Raw genomic sequence first — 22,491 nt, forward strand, 5'->3', positions numbered from 1 at the left:
CAGAAATCCTATTAAATTTAAAGATCCTTACCAAGTTGCCTCCAAAGTATAGAAGCTACTATAAATCAGGATAAACAGGGGCTCATGTCATGTTCAGGCATCTGTGTGGATCTTTTTAATGGTTATGTATGGCGTCTGTGAAATATGGCTTTTGTTCATGGTGCAGACGCTAACACCAAAATAATAAACCCACGCTGGGAGAAGAATGTTTAATTTATTAGAGTACATTTTCCCTGATACAATGAAATCAAAATTCCATCTTTTAGAAGATGATTGAAAACACCATAAAAGAAACCCCACACTTCAGCTCTCTTATCAAACCAATGTGCTTGTGTGGCAACCCAGCTAAACAGAATTGCCAGCCTCTTGGCTGGGTTAGGCAAGTGCTTGACATCCTTAAGTGGGATTACAAAGGAAGTTGGGGAGGCTACCCCAATAAATTCAAATGGAAGATTTTGGGCAGCTTGAATTAGCAGAGAGGTTTAGGCTGCATGTTAAAAATAATAGCCCTTGTCACTTCACATAGCCTTGTTACTGGAGATATTTAGTGCTAGGGCTGTGCTGTAGGAGTATTATCTAAGAAGTGATAATGTGGCTTCCTGCATCAGTGAACACAGTATTGATTATAAGCTGTCATGGCTTGGGCACACTTTATGGTCCTCACTAGGCTGCCTCTGACGATGAATTATGCCATGTCTCTCTCACATACTGCATACTGCATATCTACCTGGCCCATAACAGCAATATGTGTCTTCCCTTCATAGAGTTCTTGAAGATCTCTGAAATAAGGTAACCAAAAATATGAGCCAGCAGATGTGGACAAACTAGGACTTCGTGGCTTTTTAAACTGGTTGTCAGATTCACTGGAAGATCTTGACGAAGAGCTTCAGAGAACTGTCCTATGGCAATGAGTCAGAACCTTTGTTACCAACAAATATTTCAAATGGTGTGCGTGGGCTTGCCCCCAGCCACAGAGAAAATACCTTACTCCTGAAAATCATTAGCCTACCAATCAGCATCATTGAACAAGTCATCTCCAAGCTGGGGTGGCATAATGCCCTGTTGCAATGATCTGCAAATGACCTTCTGCACAGCAATTGTCAAATCTGTCCCAACTGTTGGAAAACCCATTAGCGCAGACATAGACAACGTATCAACTGGTCCAATCAATAACCGTGGATAAATCACATGATGCTTGCAACTGCAAAGTAATTCTTAAAATAATTTGGCATACAGCAATAACCTATTTTCCAAATATAAGACTGGCAGCTTTAAGAGTCAAAGACATGGGTTTGCTATTACGTACATGTCTTAGGCTTCTCCCATAAATGGAGTCCAGGGAGTCTCCTTCTAGTAACTTCTTCAGACTTTTCTTCTGCTGTGCATTGAGAGCCCTTTTGGCTTTATGCTTTGGGTTATTATTTGACCCCTGAGTTTCTCGATCCTTTTCAAGGGCTTACTTTGACAATCCCTGCTGTAAAACCCAATAATGTAGACCTATACTTTTGGCCAAATGGACACTTTTAGCATAATGTATGGGTAATGCCTCAGCAGAGCTAGCTACAGAAGGCAATAATCACTGTGGAGGGCAGTGATGGACTGTTGGTGAACTTGGACATCATTTACCTATGGAACAATAAATAAACCTCTGAGGTTGTAAGCTGCCCATGAGGATGCCATTACTATTGTCCTTTTTAATAATATAGAGGCTAAGCCAGGCTTTCTCAACCAGGGTTTCATGAAACCCTGGAGTTTCTTGATGGCCCAGGAAGGGTTTCCTGCATGCATTGGAGTTAATTATTTAAATATATTTTTAATATTTGTTTAACAGTTATATGACCATATATGGTCATGTTGATCAGCCCTCCCCCCCAATGGCCAATGCTGGGCCTGGGGTGGGTGGGACGTGTCCACAGCTATCCTTCCCAACCATATTCTGCACAACTGCACAACGTCTGGAGTTTCTTAAAGTCTGAAGAACGTTTCAGGGATTTCTCAATGGTAAAGAAGTTGAGAAAGGCTTGGTTAAGCTCTGCTACAATCTGGTGCAATGAAAGACATTGGGTTGCATGCCCCAAAGTCTGGATGCACTGTCAGGAGATAATGCTAAGAGTGTGAAGGATCTCACATGGGGTTTAGCCCTTTCCCATTACATAACCATATATCCTTCTTGATTCTTAAGTACATAGTTCCTGAGTACATATGTATACTGGACTCACTGGGAAATCCTTAAGATAGAGCTGTAAAGGGATAATCTGGTATGACAGGACACCCTGTTGAGAAACTGGTATCACAAGGATACACTTGCAGGGTATGACCTATAGTACTGTGCTGTAAACTCTTGTGCATGCAGTGGATTTATTATTACTATTTTGGCAGCAGCCATCCACTCTGCTGGACATGCTCTCTTTGAAGCTTTTTGGAGAGTTTCAAAAGTGGCTTATTATGCAGTGAGAGGAAGTTTATACTGGAGGTGGGAGAGGGAAATCTCAAACCCTGCTTGCATGCATTCAAAGCCTTCTCATGCACCTAAATGGGCTCTCCGGGTCTCTACTACAGGCATTTATCTCATTCTATAACCTCCTTATACAGAGTTTACATTTCCATTACTAGATGCTGGAGCCAAAAAACTGGGAACATGACATTCAGTGTCCTCTCTGAGAGCGTCTTGATGCCTTCTGGTTGGCAGCTGAAGGCCAGACTAGATGAACCTTGGCTTGACCCAGCAAGGTAATCACTTTCCTAAAATTTGTCACCTTTATCCTCTGCTCTTAGAAACATATGTGAGGCTCAAGTGAAGGAGGAGTCCATAGAATTTAGATGATGTTCTCAGTAAGAATAAGCTCTTTAAGCCTTCCAGTGGGTGATCTTAAATTAGATTTTTCAGCATAGGGAAATAAGCAACTCTACACCAAAGCATCTTGGAGACAACTTTATCTCTGATGTCAGAGTGCAAGCTTGCTTTACAGGTAGAAAAAAGACTTTTTATTTAGAAAAATGACTCATTTACTCCTGCTAGTTTTGTTTCTTTTTATAAAAAAAGGTTACCCCTGAAAGCCATAGCTTGTAATAAATTTATAAGCCAGCATACTTTTTGTTCCTATAATCATTCCTTTAAACAAGGCAAAACGAATATGTCCTAGTCCTCAGCTGTCCCACAAGGAGCAGACAGGTTATAAAGTAGTTTAATAGCAAATCAAAGCTTTGTTCCAAATATCTGAAGATTTTCTCCCCTCCCCCCTCCCCCCATGACGAAATCCATATCCCCCAGGTTCTGTGTGGCCTTGAGACATCTCTTGGGAAAGCTGCAGCCACAGTCTCATTGGTGAGGTGCAAGAGTCATCAGGCCAGTACAGAAAACGGTAGGCTTCCAATCCTCGTTTACTTGGAAATTCCTGTATGCTTCATGGCAGCAATCACAAAGGGTGGAGCTACTGCCTCACTTTCCATAATCAGAAATAAAGCACAGCACATGGATCTTCAAATATCTGCCTTTTCAAAGGCTGTATTGATTTTTATTTCTTGTAGGTTCTTTTCTCTGATTGCCATTCCTTTTCCTTTTGAAATTAATTTATTTTCATTTTTACCAAATTGATCAATTGGTCAATTAAATAAAGAAAGGACCCGAATTATCCTTGTAGTAGAACAGGGCAGTTTACCATGCAAAGACGAAGAGCTAGTGTAGCTAATCTTCATACAGAAGAACCATGGTCAAATCTCTCTTAGAAAGCAGCCAGGCGATAGTAATAATACATGTTGGTTTGGTTATGTTTGTTTGTTTTGTCTGTTTCAAATGTCATAAGATTACTTAAGGGTTCATCTTCTGAAAATAAGGGGAGAAAAATGTAGTCCAAAATAAATACATATATAAATCTTTTGGAAACACACAACTAAAAAGGAGAGCAAGAAAATGTGGCAAACATATCGAAGACACAAGAAATTAAGGGAAAATGGTCAAGTTCTTTCAACTGAAGGGTGGTGAAGAAAAAAACCAAAAAATGACAACAAGAATTGTAGAAGAAAGCTCAGATTCATGTTGTTTTGCAAGAATTGCAAATTTGGAAGCATTGTTTCTCTAAGGTATTTCATATACCAGCAGAAGGCACCACAGCCAAATCCATAAAGGGCTGTTTGTGGGATCTGATGAAGGGACGGAACCACCTTTAAAACAATGAATGATGGGTCTAAATGTTCCTATTGTGTATCTTTTCCTTCTGTCTTAGCTTTGTTTCTCTTTTTTCTCTATATGGACCTTTCCAGACAAACAAAAGGGATTCTAAAAATTGGAATTCTCTCCCCACCACTTCATGCTGAAGTAAAACCTTCATGAGTCCCACTATTTTATTCACACATAATGAAGTAAGATGGCCTTGTTGCTGTGGACAGGGTTGTGCTAGGTGGGAGGAAGATATTTAATGTGATGTTTTTCTTTTTTAAAAATTAATCAGTGTAGATTTATGCTCTAGCAAGAGAGCAGAAAAGGATATATTCAACAACTACTTTTAAAGGGAAAAAAAGAACATGAATTCTGGTAGGGATTTTCAAAGGCTGCACAAGCACATTGGCTATACTACGGAAAAGGAGACTCTAAGCATGATACAGCCAAATACATTCTAGATTTTATTTCAATTCATGTTAAACAAGTGCTTAAATCTCTGTATGCACCATTGAATCCAATGGCAATGTAGCTGAATTGCACCCTCCCAAAAGTAAGTTGATAGCGGAAGAATGTGTCTGCTCACCAATGATGTCATATCAATAGATGCCCATAATCATAATATAATATGGCACTTCAAAATGCAATGGATCCTCTAGCTTAGGAAGGGTGAGGGGAGAATGCCATTTTCCCAGAAAAAAATACTGTTTCCTTGCAATTACGACCAAAAGCAACAACAACAACAACAACAAAAGATTAGAATTTTTTACAACAGCTGAGTTAAACCAACACATTTATTGTGCTATTAACACGCACAACAAATGTTAGGCTGGAAAGGCCCTGAGTCGATAAAAGGAATATGCCAGCCAAAATGGGAAAATAGACAATTACAAGGAATGAACTGGCAACAGAATTCCTGTTTGGTAGGAGAGCATATAAAAGAAATCAAGGATTTCCAAAATCATAACGGGATAGCTTAGCCTTAATGTATTAAATCCTTGCTTTATGGCCTTATTTGATTTTTTTTTGTAAATATATTCACATAACCTTGATTTTCACTGGCAAAGAAACTAAAATCTCTTGTGAAGATGGGGGAAAGAAAAAAAAAGTATAAGTTAATTCAAACGTGGTATTGAATTAATAGGGTAACTTGGTGACTCAACAATTTGAAGTAAACAGTTCCTAATATGTTTTTGTCAACCAAATTTCTTAATGTTTGGGGGGGGGGGGAAAGCAATGAGTCTGGAATCTGAGTGCTTACCTCTACTTAATTAACATCTGCAGAGGAATAATGAAATAAACAAGGAGGAGGAGAAGGAGAAGAAGAAAAAAAACAGAAGAAACATTTAAAACCTTATTTTTGCTAGTATTCAGTACATAAGATTCCTAAGGAATTATCCCCCCACCCCCTAATTAACCTTGTCCTGAAATATATACAGGTTATTTGTCGCTGCCACTGCTATGATATTTTCTGAAGGATGCCAAGCTGTATGCAGGATCTTTTTGCTAAAGTCCAGACTGTCCACGCTAATTTCGTCTTTTCTCCTTTTACCCCCAACACAGACTTTGCGGGGCTTCAGGATGGCACGGGGTTTGCTGTTTTCCCTTGAGGCCTCCAGGGTCACATCACGCTTGGTGTTGCGGTCAAACATTCTAAAGAAATTGTTGTAGGAGCCAGTCATGATGACGCTGAGAAACAAACAGAGAGAATGGAGGAGAACTGGACCATACGGCATGTCAGAAGAGATTAACAGTCTTTCTAGTTTCCTTGTTCCCTACTCTTATTCTTCCCCGGCCTTACTCAGCCACCCGTTCCCTATACTGTTCACCCAATCACCCATTGGCAGATAGTATCAGACCCCAAAAGGCCTCTCTTCCAAGAGCAAGAGATGTGAGGAGGCGCCTTGCTGTATGGGTTGGGAAGTGGGTGGAGTCCCCAATCGCCATGTTTGCTGAAGGAAGTTAAACATGTTAGAATCTTGTGAATGGAAACCCAAGAAACAAGCCACCATGGGGAAGGGGTTTTTAAACTCTGTTTTGTCATCAATGCCCTATCTGAAAATTGCTTGCCTTGCCTTTTAAATCCTGTCTTCTTCCCCCCCCACTCACTGCCAGCTGAGTCTAAAAGCAGCAGCATGAGGTCATATTTCAGTGAAGAAATAATGCAGTGGCCAAAAATTAACCCTTTCTTTTTCAATAATGTATTTCTAATCCATAACAACCTAGCTGCTTTTTTTTCTGGACTCCCTAAAACAATACAGAATTCTAGTGATGGAGTGCCAAGGTTCCAGTTCTCATCACATGAAGTTGGAGCACCTTGCTTGCCCCCTACACTTTCCGCCTAAAGCAATCAATGAGGTACCCATTGTGATGAATTAGTATCTTTAAACTTCAGTGACTGCCAGATACGGGGATGGGGATTAATTTTACCCTCAGTGCCTCAAACAAACAATGGGGAAAGACTTGTTTAGTCATCATCATAAGATTAAGGCATTTCTTCATGACAGAAGGGACCAAGCCCTATGAAGATAGGTTGAGGAACTTGGGAATGTTCAGCCTAGAGAAAAGGAGGTTGAGAGGGGACATGATACCCCTCTTTAAGTATTTGAAAGGTTGTCACTTGGAGGAGGACAGGATGCTGTTTCCGTTGGCTGCAGAGGAGAGGACACGCAGTAATGGGTTTAAACTACAACGATATAGGCTAGATATCAGGAAAATGTTTTACACAGTCAAAGTAGTTCAGCAGTGGAATAGGCTGCCTAAGGAGATGGTGAGCTCCCCCTCAAGCAAAGGTTGGATACATACTTTTCTTGGATGCTTTGGACTGATCTTGCATTGAGCAGGGGGTTGGACTAGATGGCCTATATGGCCCCTTCCAACTCTATGATTCTATGGACTGATCTTGCATTGAGCAGGGGGTTGGACTAGATGGCCTATATGGCCCCTTCCAACTCTATGATTCTATGATTCTAAGAACCCAGCAAAATGCTTCCTAGCTTAAGCCAGATGTACAAGATGTATAAAATACTTGGGTGTATTATGCACGGCAGGAAAGCTCGCAAAAAGTCTGCTCAAAAAGGCATTGTTATTTTTATTTCTGCACATGGGATCATTTTTGCTGTCTGAAACCCATAATGTTATTTTTTTATTATACATGGCAGTCCCTCCTCACAGCGTCAACTGCGTTCTTTTTCAGCGTAGTATCTAAAACTAGCTTTGTAACAACTTTTTTGTGTGATGGTACTGAGGGCACTCTTTTTTGACGTATGAATATTAGTGTGCTTTTAGTCTCCACTTTTTTGCTCGCAGTCCTTTGTCTACCAATGGGAGCTCAAGGTGCTTGCTGATTTTCTGCCTCCTCAGCGTCAGCAATCAGTGTCCCTGGCATCCCAGTGAACTTTATTGTTTTATTGCCGAATACCCTGAGGAAGTATGCTTGGCATTTCCTGCTACGACAGCTTTCCTTGAATGTTCCTGAGACTACAAAATTAGCTTCTATGTAGAACTCCAGAGGTAGATCGCTGCTGAAATTTGATCAGTGACCATTGGGGGGGGGGGCTGTTGTTTGCTAGCCTGATAAACAGTCAAAGTAGAAGGGTCTTCCCTGTGCTGCCTTGCATTGGCTCAGCAGCTATCTGAAATGCCAGTTTCATCTTGCAGGGAATGAGGAAACAGAGCTGCTTCAGGTTGTGGGTGAAAGCTCCTGTTTTGGGTTCACCAGTGATTAAAAAAAACTTTACAGGGGAGGGGATAGGATGGTGATTCATGTCCATGAACTACAATTCCCATGGGGCTCTGCCAGCAGCATTTGCCAGAGTGGCGGTCAGGTGACATTGCAGCACAATGGAGGAAATTTCCCCTCCCAAAGTTATCATTGGAACTTTTCCAAATGCATACCTGCGGCAAAAAAACAACAATGCAGTATCACAGCACATGCATAAATGCCAGTGTTTTGAAAACATTTTTAAAAAGGACAATTTAAAAAGGTTGGTGAACTGACTGCAGTGAAAACCAGTACATGCATAATAGATCCTGGTCTTCTTGGTAGTTTCTCCTCACATTTATTCATCTAGTGGCAAATAAAATAATGCAGTATCACAGCACATGCATAAATGCCAGTGTTTTGAAAACATTTTTAAAAAGGACAATTTAAAAAGGTTGGTGAACTGACTGCAGTGAAAACCAGTACATGCATAATAGATCCTGGTCTTCTTGGTAGTTTCTCCTCACATTTATTCATCTAGTGCCAAATAAAAATATTCCTAGTCTCCCAGGCTTTTGGTTGACTTCCAGTTTACCTCATACATACTTCATGGTTAACTTTCATTCTGATTTTTTAACTTTAGATATCATTGGTTTAATTTGTTATCTTTTGTTATCTTGGAAGCCTTTGGCTGAGAGAGGCAGAGAAATCTTCTGACTACATAAATTGTGACAGGCTCAAATGAAGATGTTCATTTAAAAAAGAGAGCATTTTTAATACCCCGCTATTCATTATCCAAAGGAGTCCCAAAGCAACCTACAAACACCTATCCCTTCCTCGCCACATAACAGACACCCTGTGAGGTAGGTGGGGCTAAGAGAGCTCCGAGAGAATATTCTGCAAGAACTGGGTTCTCTAATCATTAAGAAATGCCTTAATCTTATGATGTGTAAACAGGTCTTTTCCGTTGCCTGTTCAGGGCACTGAGGGTAAGGTTAATCTACATCCCCATATCTAAGAGAACCGTGACTAGCTCATGGTCACCCACTGACTGTATGTGGAAAAGTGGGGAATCAAGCCTGGTTCTCCAGATTAGAGTCTGCCACTCTTAACCATTACACCATGATGGCTGTCACTTTATTTCTAAATTGTATGTTATAGGTAACTAGGGACAAGGCCCGTTGCATTAAGGAATACAACGGGCACTAGATTAGCGGGGTGGGGTGGCAGAACTCTGTGGATGGCCTCACCCCTCACCCCAGGTCCTGGAAAGGCTGGAGGTCCCCGGGCAGGGAATGCACCGGCAGGGGCAGCTCTCACACAGCAGGGATATGCAGCCTCTGAGCCTTGGAAGGAAGTGGAAGGAGGAGGGGGTGGTCAGGGGTAGGGACGGAAGGTGATAGGCTGGTGGCTGGACAGACAGGCAAGCCAGTTGGAGGAGGAGGCACTCAGAGGCAGGACAGCCACCCTGAGTGGACAGCCACCCTGAGTGGGTGTTAAGTGCTGAGTGGCACTTGAGCCATGAGACCATACTAAAGTCTCCTAGGCCTTACCAGAAATACTAAGTGGAACAGATGTGACAAATTTGAAGAACATCTAAATTACTACATCAGAAATCTCAAATTTTAATTTTCAAATTCACAATCTTTTAAACAATGTGAGCGTGGTGTTCATGAAAAGGTACCCATTAGCTTGTTTAGAACAGAAACCAGAAATGCATTGTGTGAGCCATCTCACAGTTTCCTAATTGCAGGTATCTCACTGTAGTTAAATCTACACTGCCTTTCCATTCTTTTAAAATCACTGCCTTTCCATTCTTTTAAAATCACTTCTGGGAACATCTGCAAACCAAGTGCTACTATTCTTGATAAATTAGGAGGCTTACAGTGCAATTTTAAGCATGCTTCAAAGTCAATGGGTGTCACTTTGCTTAGGAGTGCATTGTGACTAACCATAGTGCCTAACCAACCTCCATAGTCCAATATTTGCATTCATAACAGTTTCCTTCTCCAAGTACTTCTTGTTGCACATCCCATATTGGTGCCCTGATCTCAAGGACTCGATGGCATCTGGAATAGCTAGTATTTTTCTGATCGATAATTCTAAATCTGATCTGGCATTATAATTATCGTTCAGTGACAAACCGCACACAGTGAAGCAAGATAAATAGTATAAGAAACAGGAGAAAGTTGGGGGAATTAAAAGAGGAAAATGAAGCCTTTCACATAGCCCATGATGACAATCCTTACCTGTCAGACCCGTTCCACACACATTCAAATTTATCAAAAATGCAATCATTCTCATAGAGGGAACACAGTTTGCTGCGGAGATAATCATGAACCTAATGACGGAGACACAGAAACAAAAGATGAAAATCAAAAGGAATTATATGCTACAGCTTGATTTTCAAATGTAGTTCTCTGCAACTCAGTATCTCACAAACTGAGGCACTTGTTTTACAGTAGGCACATCCATTTATTATTCTCCCTGAAATGCTGCTGCTACCTGAAATACTTAAGAGCAATATTGGGAGTGGGAACTGCCATTCAGGTAAGTGCAGATAAGGGGCAGGAAAGGGCAACTTCAAAAAGAATATATCACTAAGGCAATAGAAGAGAGAAAAGGAAAAACACTCACAGATATTCTATCAGTAACATGAATTCACTGGGAGAAGCTGTCCAAAAACCATTTCACAAACTGCTCTGCAAGTTTCCATCATCACTACCAAACAGCTGGAGTTGAATGTGACATCATTACCCAGCCAATTATCCAGGCAGTTGGTGGAAGATACACCTCTCCATCCTACAAAGCCTAAAGCAGACTCTACTAGGTAAGCAATGTTACTCAATGTTACTCTATCACCTTCTTTGAATCCCACAGACTACAGCAAGTGACCATGCCGTGGGTGAAAGTCATTTGGGTAGGGCTATAGTTCAGTGATAAAATACATGCATTGCTCACAGAAGATTCCAGATTCAATCCTTAGCATCTCCAGTTCAAGGTAGCAAGTACTATGAGGGACCCTTCTCTGCTGGGGACCGTGGAGAGCAGCTGCTGTCTAGGCTATTTGATTTGACCTTGAATCTTGCCCCTGTGAAAGAGCCATTCGCCTTTCCAAAGAACTCTAACCTCAAAGACCAAATGAAACCACTAACCAAGCCTTTCTCAGCTTTTTTACCATTGAGAAACCTCTGAAACATTCTTCAGGCTTTAAGAAACCCTGGAAGTGATGTCAGCAGGTCACACCTTCCTGCGTTGTCCCCAGAAGTGACATGAAACCCAAAGGGCTGGAGAGGCTTAGGCTGCTCTGTGCCCCCACCCCAGAGTTAAATTAAAATGAGAGTACTTACCTCTCTGGACTCAAGTCACGACCATGTGCAACAAGCCTGCAAGGAATTGCATGGCTGGGGCCCCTTCCCTTCCTATCTCCTCCAGGCACATTTACTGGCCATTTTGGGAGGGGGAGGTGGGTCAACATGATGCCATCTGATATTTTTTAAAATTAAAATTAAAAATTAATTAAACCCACCCCCCAATCAGCGAAACTCTTCTGGGGTCATCATGAAACCCCAGGGTTTCATGGATCCCTGGTTGAGAAAGCTTGCACTAACCATATATATGTCTCATTCTTTCTTATTAATTGAAGGAAAGAGCAGAAGACTTCAAAATAGCATTCAGACCCTTATGCATTTTCAGTCATATTGTAAATTTAAGGTACAAATGTTCATTTGATTCCAAATGAAAATAAAGATTCTCACCAAACAACTTCAAAACATCTAAAATTATTGAAATAGTATACCTGGTACTGTACAAAGCAGTTCATGCATTATTTTGTTAGTACACCATCCCATTAGTTCACAGCATTCAAAAAACACTGAGATTAAAATACCTGGTATGTCTCAATAGGCCTGTTCTCCATGTTCAGGTCCCACACCTTGACAGTGAGATAGTCCCTGGTCATGATGTACCTCCCACTGTGGCTGAACTTAACATCAGAAATGGAAGAGATGATCTCAGAAAAAAACGACCTGTTACTTGGGTCTTCGGGCTCTTCAAAAACTGTACAGAAAAAAACAAAAAACAGGTGGCATAAAATACGCTCAGGGTTACAAATCTGTTGCAGGTGGGTTACAAAGCAAGGAGGACAGAGGCAAAATAGGGTGAGGTTCTGGGACAAAGGTAAATTTCAAGTTGCTCCACTAGAACAAGTAAAATGGTAATGAAATAGAACAGGTTGCTCAGTAACTCTATATATTTATAAATACTAAATATGAATAATTGGAGACAGTGTTAAGTGATAAAAGATTTATGTGTTGTATACTGGAGAAGTGGAAAGTTGTGTATTATTGATTTGCAAGTTGGTCTCCAAAACTACTGTGAGTTTAGAAATAGGTCCCGCTTCAAAAAGGTTTGAGAGGTACTATAGGCTAGTGGTCCCCAACCTTTTGAGGCTGGGGACCGGAGGCAGAAAGCAGGGTGATTGCCCGCCCGCGCATGCCATGCATGCGCGGCCACGTCTGTGCATTGAGCATGTGCGGCCAGGCCGCACATGTGCGCATGCACCATGCGTGGCCGAAAACGCGCAGCACGTGTGTGTTTTTGGTCACACTTGAGCAATGCGCAGGCGCGGCCCTGCTTCCCTCTCCCCTCCCTCCCACAGTAAGAAGCTTGCTGGGCCGCAAGCTTGCGGTCTGGTAAGTTTCTTACTGCAGGGGGGGGCGGGGAGAGGGAGCCGCGGCCCAGTGCCAGGGCCTTCGCGGCCCGGTGGTTGGGGACCACCGCTATAGGCAACTAAGAAAGAAAATTGCCTGTCAGTTCTCCACCCCAACCACCATTCAATTCTTCATCAGTCTTTATCAGGCCTTACAAGGTCATATTTTGCTGCATACCTGCAAAGGTCAGTTTTGCTGCCTTTGTGATTGGTACTCAACCCTGAAGTTTGGAATTAGATTGAATGACGGGAGATAAATGGAATGGGGAGGGGGATAAAAATGGGAAATTCCACCTCACACATATTAGCTCTGTCTCATTAGGATTTTATAAGGTCTCAGGTACTTGATCAAGCCAATTTATCTCTTTCTCTCTGTATTTTCCTTTAACTGATTGTTCACTACTCTCAACATTCCATGTATGCTTCCTCAGGTCACTGGAATTCTTTCTGGTTAATTTAAAAAGTCATAATTTCCCCATGTGCTTGAGGAGTCAGCCAAGTATGTTGAAACCCCAACTTTGCCATAGTAAAATAACAAACCCTGGCCACCTACTGACAATCAGTCTCCCCAGTCTTCCCCTGCTAGTTCCCAGACCATTTAGGAAGAAAGTCACCAATTGCCACTCGCTAATAATGTGCCACCATTATGCAGTTAAATGTGCCCTCCTCTGTCTCTTAGTGTTGCATGAAGTTCATACTAAAGGTATGTGTTTCATTTGTGTAACTGAGTGCAAGGCGGTGAGTATGGACGTCTGCAGACTCTTTCATTAAGCAACTTTATTACTACAAGGCACAATCTCAGGGTAGCTACAAGACTGATTCTAGGTATAACTAAAGAAAAGTTATTGGCTAATTACTTTCAATCCTGGAGCATCTGGTACTTGCTGGCTGCATGGTGCCCCACTCTGGGCATACCTGCAAGCCTCCTGTGGTATCCCTTCTCTCATACCTCAATGCAACACATACATGAGTGAGTGCTCTTCCACATTAACAGCAGCCAAAATCATGCCTCCAAAGAAAGGAGCAGCTCTCCTTTACAGACCACTTCCCATGTGGACCTAGGGTGACAGGCCTGGAGCTCTAGGCCACCAGAACATGGACCTTCCAATCAAGGGAACTAGTATGCTTTCCATTTAAGTTACAAACAACCTCATCTGGAGAATTGCATCTTTCCCATATTCTGCCCATCTCAGGGATGCTATCACCATAACTGTCAAAGCATATCCTACCCATTTGTCTCTCATCCATAACAGTCATTTGTATCAAAGCCTCTTTGAATATATGATCAGAGGTATCTCAGATATTTAACATTTGTCTTGCTAGTGCAACAGAGCCGCTTAAAGGTTCTGTGATGTCTTCTCACAAGTTACCATTCACTTTAGTCATGAGCCATGAGACCTCCTAATGATGAGAAGCTCCATCCCATTTCTCTTCCCGCATTTTATGACAAGCATTGCTGCAATGGTCTTGAATGGTCTACATAAAGGTAACAATTTAAATCCAGATGACCGCCACCATTGGTTGACATGACAAGTAGTGGAAATACACCAGTCCTTATCAGAAATTAACCATATGGTTATTGCCACAGGGAGAGGCAAAGATAAAACCTCTCCTTTAAAACTGCAACCCATGAGCAAGCTCTGGTAGTGCTAATTCTCTATGCTTTGGATGAAGGAGAATAATTCAAAAGTCATTTTTTAACATTTTAACAGGAACTATATAACATTGTACAAGTTATCCTAAAACTGCTAGATGCACGGCAAAAACTGAGAAGCCCTGCTCATGGGTTTCCAACAGTCTGGCCATTTTTGTAAATTCTTTCTCCTGAATAATGACAAGAGGACTAACGAGAAGAGGAATGATGACAAGAGGACCCAGTGATAAGGCTGAAGCCTTAGCAGGTTCTTGTTTTCTAATCCTAAAGGGTAACTGCCCGGAAGACCACTCATGCCTTATCTATCTTTCCATTCATTTGCAGTTAACCTGTTATTCACATTTCAATATTTCTGCACAAGCATCTCCCGGAAATCTTCAGTGCCATAAAAAAATGTGGACCAGAAAATATTACCTTCCTAAATTAAAACACAACAGGCTTTGACTGCATGACTGGGAGTGAACAGATTTGCCGGGCAAAGCACAACTTATGGAAAGTCAGTGGAAACAAACCCTCCTTATGGCACTTCTAGGTGTGGAAGGCACTAGCTTCATTGGGGCAGAAGGCAAAGGTCAGAGCCATGTTCAGGCTCCAGGGAACAATGAAGGCTCAACTGTACACAATGTACACAAGGAGGGCAATTATGTGTTCATGTGTTCATGAATGAAGTGGGGTTGTTCCATTTCTGAACAAACAGCATGCCAGTTAGAAAGACGATCCTGATGGCCTGCCTTTATGTGTGCAGGTAGTTCAGTAGGTTTTAAAATCCTATGTATGAATGTTTCTCAGAATAGCTCTTGGTATTGGCACAGCCACCGTCCCCCCTTCCCCATTTAGAAGTTGGGTTTTGTATCCTGCTTTTCACTACCCGAAGGAGTCTCAAAGTGGCTGACAATTGCCTTCCCTCCTTCTCCCCACAACAGAAACCCTGCAAGGTTGTTGGGGCTGAGAGAGTTCTGACAGAACTGCTCTGTGAGAACAGCTCTAACAGGATTGTGACTAGCCCAAGTTTACCCAGCTGGCTGCATATGGAGGAACCTGGCTCTCCAGATTAGAGGCCACTGCTTCTAACCACTAACCAAGCTGCCTCTCCTGAGAAGGGGGGGAATTAAATCTTCAAACCCTTGCCGAAACAAGAGGTGGAACAAAGAAAACCGATGTGTTCCTAGGAGGAAAGCCAGAAGCTCCTGCATGCCTTCCCACTGTCAAACAGTGGGGAGAAGGATACACAGGCGAGCAAGAGAAAGAGCAGGACACGCCGTGACTCCCACCCATAGCCACCATATTAGCTGCAGTCAGAGATGAAGGAGCTGTTAACACCATTCTCCACCCCTGGGAGGTGATCAGTGGGTAAATGAGAGTCCTTCTCACCCACCTGCCCATCTCCAGTGCTGTCACATCAGTTGCTTTCCTCAAACTTTTACCCCAGTTCCTGATAGAGATGCCAGTCCACCCCCCTGGAATTATAGCCCCAACCCAAATCCTCCCCACTCCTGGTTCCACCTCCAAAGCCTTCAGATATTTTCCAACCCAGAGCTGGCAACCCTAGTTTCTGATCACTGAGAATGACAGAACTACTTAGTGGTAAAAAAGTGGCAGCCTCTAATCCAGAGACCAGGGTTTGATTGCCCATTCCTCCACATGCAGCTAGCCGGGTGACCTTGGGCCAGTCACAGTTCTTCAAGCTCTCTCAAGTTCACCTACCTCACAGGGTGTCTGTTGTGGGGAGTGGAAGGGAAGGAAATTGTTATTTTGAGTAATCTTTGGGTAATCAAAAGCAGGGTATAAAAACCAACTCTTCTTCAGCACTGGAGTTGCATGAGCAGGCAAGAAGTGTCCGCTCACATGTGTCTGCTTCCAGCAGAGTCTGCTCACTCTAGTCAGTCAGCAGCTGAGGGGAAATTTTGGGGAAGCTGTACAATCTGCAATATTTTGTGCTGGGTCCTCACTTGTACATTCAGTGATCAGAACTGTGAACAGGCAAAAAAGATCTTTCTACAAACCTGAAAAATGCCCCAGATTTGAAAAATGTAAAATCTTTGAAGATACATTTTTTAAAAATCCAAAACGATAAAATGGACATATGCAGCTTTAAGAAATGGAGTCTCTCAGTGGCTGGTGCTATGCAACCACATCACTCCAGCGTTGGTTGAAGCCAGCTCCAGGTTGGGAAAATCCTGGTGGTTTTGGGGTAGAATAGGAAAGGGCAAAATTTGGAGAGGGGAGAGATCTCAGCAAGAGATCCCACCCTTAAGGCAGGTATTTTCTCCAGGGGGACAGATATTTATCTTTTGGAGAGTAATTATAATGCCAGCAGATCTCCAGGTTCCACCTGGTCAGGCAGGAAGCACTTTGTGGCTTGATACAACCCAACTTATGTGAAACACCTAGGCCTGGCTGCTTGCTGCTGTTCAACAACAGCCATCCTATGAAAGTCAGTGTTGTTAGAGCTTCAGAACAGGGTCTGTGAGAGTCAGGTTTGAATCCCATCTTGCAGTGGAAGCTCATGGGGCAATTTTGAGCCAATCACATACTTTCAGCCTAACCTACCCCACAGGATTTTTGTGATGATGAAAAGGAAGAACAGCTTTGTTCCCACTGTGAAGAAAGGCGGGGTATAAATAAAGGAAATAATACAGGTGATAAGGAGTGGTAGGTAAAAGGTAGGCTAGTGAATGGCTGAGACAAGGTAGGGAGAGGATATGGGTGTTTCCAGGAGGAAGAAAAGAGGAAATAGTGTGAGAAGAAGGATACAGGGGAAAGTCACCCACAAGTCCATGAGGGTTTCCTGCTGTGCAAGAGAGCCTGGCTCTGGCTGGCATCATGCAAATGAGCCATAACTACTCTAAGTAGAGGCTGAAGTGGGAGGGATGTGGGGCTGTGAGAGGTCTGAGAGAACTGGGAATGGGCCTCAGGTGTCTCAAAGCAGTTTCCAATCGCCTCTTCCCATAGCAGACTCCCCGTGACAGAGGTGGGGTAGAGAGCCTCAAATGGAAGCTGGCAGCCCTAAGAGCAGGTCTTTCTGTGCACAGGAGTCTTTGCAGCAGGCCTGAAGGGAGGGAGGGGGAGGGGGAGCACTCTGCAGCCTCCAGCCAGCTCTGTCAGGGTTCTGAGGCAATTTGCAGTTGGACATGACAGTTAGGACAGCCTTGGGGTGAAAAGGGCTGGTGCAGCCTCTGTTCTCATCCCCCTCGGCAGCCCTACTGACCTCCTCTCCCTGCGGTGGTCAGGGGAAGACTTGCAGCGATGTCTCCAGATTGCCTCTGGCTGGGCTGACTGGCTGGAACTCTGGTCTGTCCTGGTGAGAGGTTTGTCCGGGTGAGAGGCCAATCGGAAGGCACTTCAAGCCTTCTGATTGACCCCTCCGCTTGTCAGTCCAGGGCCAAGGGGCCAATTGTTGGCACCCCCCATCCTGGACTGAGCCCACCCCAACACCCCTTACTGTTTTATTAAGAGGAACAGATACCCACAGAGGTAGAGAAGGCCTGCTCCCCCACAGCCACATCACTAGAATTGACTTGCACCACAAAGGGCCTGGTGGAGTCTGTGTGCTGGAGGATGGGTTCGGTGGTGAAGAGCCACTTGAACTCATCAAATACCTGCTGGCATTCAGTGGTCCAATGCCGACGAGCCACAGGCTGCATTGCCCCTGCTCCCCCCCTTTAGTTTTCAATGGGTCAGTGAGCATTAGGGTGACCTGTGCAAAGTTCGTGATAAATTCCTGGTAGAAATTAGCAAATCCCAAGAAATGTTGCAGTTCTTGCCTGGTATGAGGGAGGGACCACTCCAGCCCACCACATCGTTTTTCAGGGTTCATGTTCAACACCTGAGGTGACATCCTGTAACCCAGAAAATTTAGACTCTCCTTATGAAATTCACATATCGACAGTTTTGCATAGGGGTGCTTGGTGCATAACCATTTCAGGACCTCCTGCACTAGGCATACATGATCCATCAGCATTTTGGAATAAACAAACATTTCATCAAGGGAAACCAGAGCCCCTTTGTATAAGAGATCATGCAGGACCTCCTTTATGAGGTTGATAAAGACAATGGGCATTCTGCTTAGCCCAAATGGCATAATATAGTACTTCAATTGTCCCACAGGGTGTGGAAGACTATGAGGTATTTGTGTCCATGTTTTATTCATACACTATAGTAGTGATCCCCAACCTGTGGGCCGCAGACCACATGTGGTCCTTCGTCTAATTGGAGGTGGGCCCTGAAGGACGCCTTCTCCCCCCCCCCCCCGTCCTTTACAACACACTTCGGGTGTCATTGTCTCCCATCACTCTCAGATGGGACTATCTCGTTGCAGAGAAACAACTCATGACAATGACAAATCAATGGGAACCCTGAGCTTAAAATTTCCATGAAAATAAAATGTTCCTTATGTTCATTGTTGTGGCGTGTCTGTATCTTATTTTGAAGGGATGTTTAAACATTACCATAGCGATCAGAGAGCGTTAGGGCAGTGGTTGAGAGTAGAGGAGTAAACTACCCCCCCCACCGGGCCTCAGTAAAAGGCATTTAGTGGTCCCCGGTGAGTGGTCCCCGCCATTGAGTGGTCCCCGGTGATAAAAAGGTTGCGCACCACTGCACTATAGTATAGCAATCCCCAACCTGTGGGCCACGGACCACATGTGGTCCATCGACTAGCTGGAGGTGGGCCGCAAAGGACGCCTTCTCCCCCCCCTGGCCCTTTACTTCATCCACAATCCGGTAGGCGCACATGGGACTATCTCATTGTAGAGAAACAAGCTCAGGGTTCCCATTAATTTGTCATTGTCATGAGTTAAAATTTCCATGAAAATAAAATGTTTCTTATGTTCATTGTTGTGGCGTGTCTGTATCTCATTTTGAAGGGATGTTTAAACATTACCATAGCGACTAGAGTCAGAGAGCATTAGGGTAGTGGGCCTCAGTAAAATTGTCAAGTGTTGAGTGGTCTCTGGTGATAAAAAAGTATAGTATAGTACACCTCCTTCAGGTCGAGCTTGGTAGACAACCTCCCTGACCCCAATTGCCCCAAGAGGTCTTTTATCAGGGGCAGGGAGTACACATTGGATGTGGAAATGGCCCATGATAGTCTGTCTCATGCTAGCAAAGTTATGCTCAAAATCCTACTCTCATGCTAGTAAAGTTATGCAAAGTTATACTCAAAATCCTACAAGCTAGGCTCCAGCAATATGTGGACCTTGAACTTCCAGAAATACAGGCAGGATTTCAAAGAGGCAGAGGAACTAGAGATCAAATTGCCAACATATGCTAAATCATGGAGAAAGCTAGGGAGTTCCTGAAAAACATCTACTTCTGCTTCATTAACTATGCTAAAGCCGTTGATTGTGTGGAGCACAACAATTTGTGGGAAGTTCTTAAAGAGATGGGAATACCAGAGCATCTTATCTGTCTCTTGAGAAATCTATATGCAGGTCAAGAAGCAACAGTGAGAACCGGACATGGAATCACTGATTCGGTCAAAATTGAGAAAGGAGTTCGGCAAGGCTGTCACTTTGCCTATTAAACTTGTATGCGGAGCATATCATGAGAAAGGCGGGATTCGATGAATCCCAAATTGGGATCAAGATTGCAGGGAGAAATATCAACAACCTCAGATATGCAGATGATACCACTCTAATGGCAGAAAGTGAAGAGGAACTAAAGAGCCTGTTGATGCGGGTGAAGGCGGAGAGTGCAAAAGTTGGCTTGAAACTCAATATCAAGAAAACGAAGATCATGGCATCCGGCCTTCTCAAATCCTGGCAAATAGATGGGGAAGAAATGGAGATAGTGACAGATTTTATTTTCCTGGGCTCCAAGATCACTGCAGATGGGGACTGCAGCAAAGAAATTAAAAGACACTTGCTCCTGGGGAGGAAAGCTATGGCAAATCTAGGCAGCATCCTAAAAAGCAGAGACACCTGCCAACTAAAGTGCGTTTAGTCAAGGCTATGGTCTTCCCAGTTGCAATGTATGGCTGTGAAAGTTGGACCATAAGGAAGGGCGAGCGTCAAAGAATTGAGGGTTTTGAACTCTGGTGCTGGAGAAGACTCTTGCGAGTCCCTTGGACTGCAAGGCGAACAAACCGGTCAGTCCTAGAGGAGATCAGCCCTGATTGCTCCTTAGAAGGCCAGATCCTGAAGATGAAACTCAAAAACTTTGGCCACCTCATGAGAAGGAAGGACTCCCTGGAGAAGAGCCTAATGTTGGGAGCGATTGAGGGCAAAAGAAGAAGGGGACGACAGAGAATGAGGTGGCTGGATGGAGTCACTGAAGCAATCGGTGCAAACTTAAATGGACTCCGGGGAATGGTAGAGGACAGGAAGGCTTGGAGGATCATTGTCCATGGGGTCATGATGTGTCGGACACAACTTCGCACCTAACAACAATAACAGTCTGTATACAACTGCAATGTCCTATCCTTCTTTTTAGCAAACAAAACCGGCACCACCATGCTGGACATTGCCGGTTGAATGAAACTCCGGGCTAGGTTCTTGTCCAGGAACTTCCACAGTTCCCCCATCTCTTGTAGACTCATGGAGTAGATATCAGCCTTGGGCATGGGCTCCCCTTGTTTTAATTCAATTGCACAGTCTGTTTTGTGGTGCAGGGGAAGCTTATCACATTCTTGCTCCTCCCCCAAGTACTGGTATTCCTTCATCAGAACATTCCACTCATACCTGATCAGCCCTACCGAAACCATTCATGGAGAACATCTTGGATATGCCATTTGCTGGGAGCCCCTAACAGGGGCCGCTGAGCAGCAGTGAGCCTGGCACTCCAGGTTGTTGAAAGTCATTACTCAGGCCTGCCAGCAGACACTATGATCATACTGCCAAAGCCAATCCAGATTGAGGATGAATGGGAATGCTGCCCCCGGCACCACCACTGGCCGCAACTTCTCCCAATGGACCCCAATGCCTAGGTGGAAGAGGGTCATCCAGTGGGGTAGCTGTTCCCCCTTTTGCAAACTGGCCATCCATCTGTGCTAAGTAGATGGGCATTCTCAGTTCCTGTAGTCAGTTCCTTGTGAAAGAATTGGACTTTGATGGCCTCGTTCCAATCATATACCTTGGCTGCATACTCTGTCACATACTGCATACTCTGTCACATACTGGGAGACCATCTTGGCCCCCTGCCTCAGGCTCTAAAGCTGCTCTCAGACAGTGTCCGCCTGTAGGGAGTCTTCAAAATGTACATGTAGGCCTTTCATGAACTAGTCCCAATTCAGGAGCTATGGGGAATCCAGATTGTGGAGCCCCACATATCAGTCTGCAGTCTCTTTCTCCAGAAAGGAGCCCATGTACCACAGACAGGAGACCTTGTCAGGGAAGAGGTACCCGCATTCATCCATGTAGGCCTGCACCTGCACCAGGAAAAATGACAGCTTCTCGACTGAACCGCAAAGTAACTGCAGTACTCTTGTGTCTCATGGAAACCCCTGGGAGTGGGGAGTAGGGAGGGGGGTTGCTGTTCCAGTGGTATTCTCACCAGCCGGGGTGGATATGGTGGCACCAGTGGAAGTTGCTGCTGCCACAGACGAAGCCCCAGCCTCCTTGGTTGCAGATGCCGAACCCCCTGGCATTCCCTTGTTGCCTTGCTGCCCACAGATGCAGCAGGTGAACACCTATGCCTTGGCCTCGTACAGAGAACAGAGTTGCCATTGATAGGGAGATCCCAAGGTTGCATTCCAGAGAGGAATGGAGATGGATAGGGAAGAGGTGAGAGGAACAAGATAGGGGAGAGGTGTGAATGCAGGAAGAGCTGATCAGAACACTGGGGTAATATACAGGCTATGGCAAATAATAAACAGGTAATGGCAAACAGGCTAAATAAACCAACAGACTCCAAAATGGCTAGCATCTAAGTAAGGTAATATAAATCATGATAGGATCATAGCACCCTGAAACATCCTTTCCTGGCATCCAGAACACTTTCCCATACTTCCTATTGCTTGAGGTCTATTTATCATGGATGCTTTAGGCTGATCCTGTGTTGAGATAGCCTGTAAATCCTTTCCACCTCTATGATTCTATGCTCGGCATACACTAGGAATTGCTACCTGAACTCCTGCATCTTTATTTATGAGAAAGCAAAAGATTTCCTCTGAAGTAAACCTACATCCCCAATATGCTTTATGATTTTTTAATTTTTTTTCTCCCCTAAAGACAATTTTAAAAAACAATGTCTGCTTTGTGGTTTATTCATCAAAAGGCAGACATAAATGACTTTCCCACATTTCCCATCTTCATTATATGCAATTACTA

General features: G+C 43.8%; 1 protein-coding gene across 7 annotated transcripts in view; it reads right to left on the reverse strand.

Moving 5' to 3' along the window:
- Positions 1-201: 201 nt before the first annotated feature.
- PPP2R2B (protein phosphatase 2 regulatory subunit Bbeta) overlaps positions 202-22,491 on the reverse strand; it is a 437,083-nt gene continuing 414,793 nt past the window's right edge. For all 7 annotated transcript variants that reach the window (XM_077326994.1, XM_077326995.1, XM_077326992.1 and 4 more), the window contains 3 exons: positions 11,749-11,918; positions 10,109-10,200; positions 202-5,845 (listed from right to left, as the gene is read on the reverse strand). In XM_077326994.1, coding sequence (XP_077183109.1) covers positions 5,566-5,845; positions 10,109-10,200; positions 11,749-11,918 — 542 coding nt within the window. In that variant the 3' untranslated portion in view covers positions 202-5,565. The remainder of the gene's footprint in view (positions 5,846-10,108; positions 10,201-11,748; positions 11,919-22,491) is intronic.

This window comes from Paroedura picta, chromosome 3 (assembly GCF_049243985.1).
Source record: "Paroedura picta isolate Pp20150507F chromosome 3, Ppicta_v3.0, whole genome shotgun sequence".
In the NCBI taxonomy this organism is placed as follows: Eukaryota; Metazoa; Chordata; class Lepidosauria; order Squamata; family Gekkonidae; genus Paroedura; species Paroedura picta.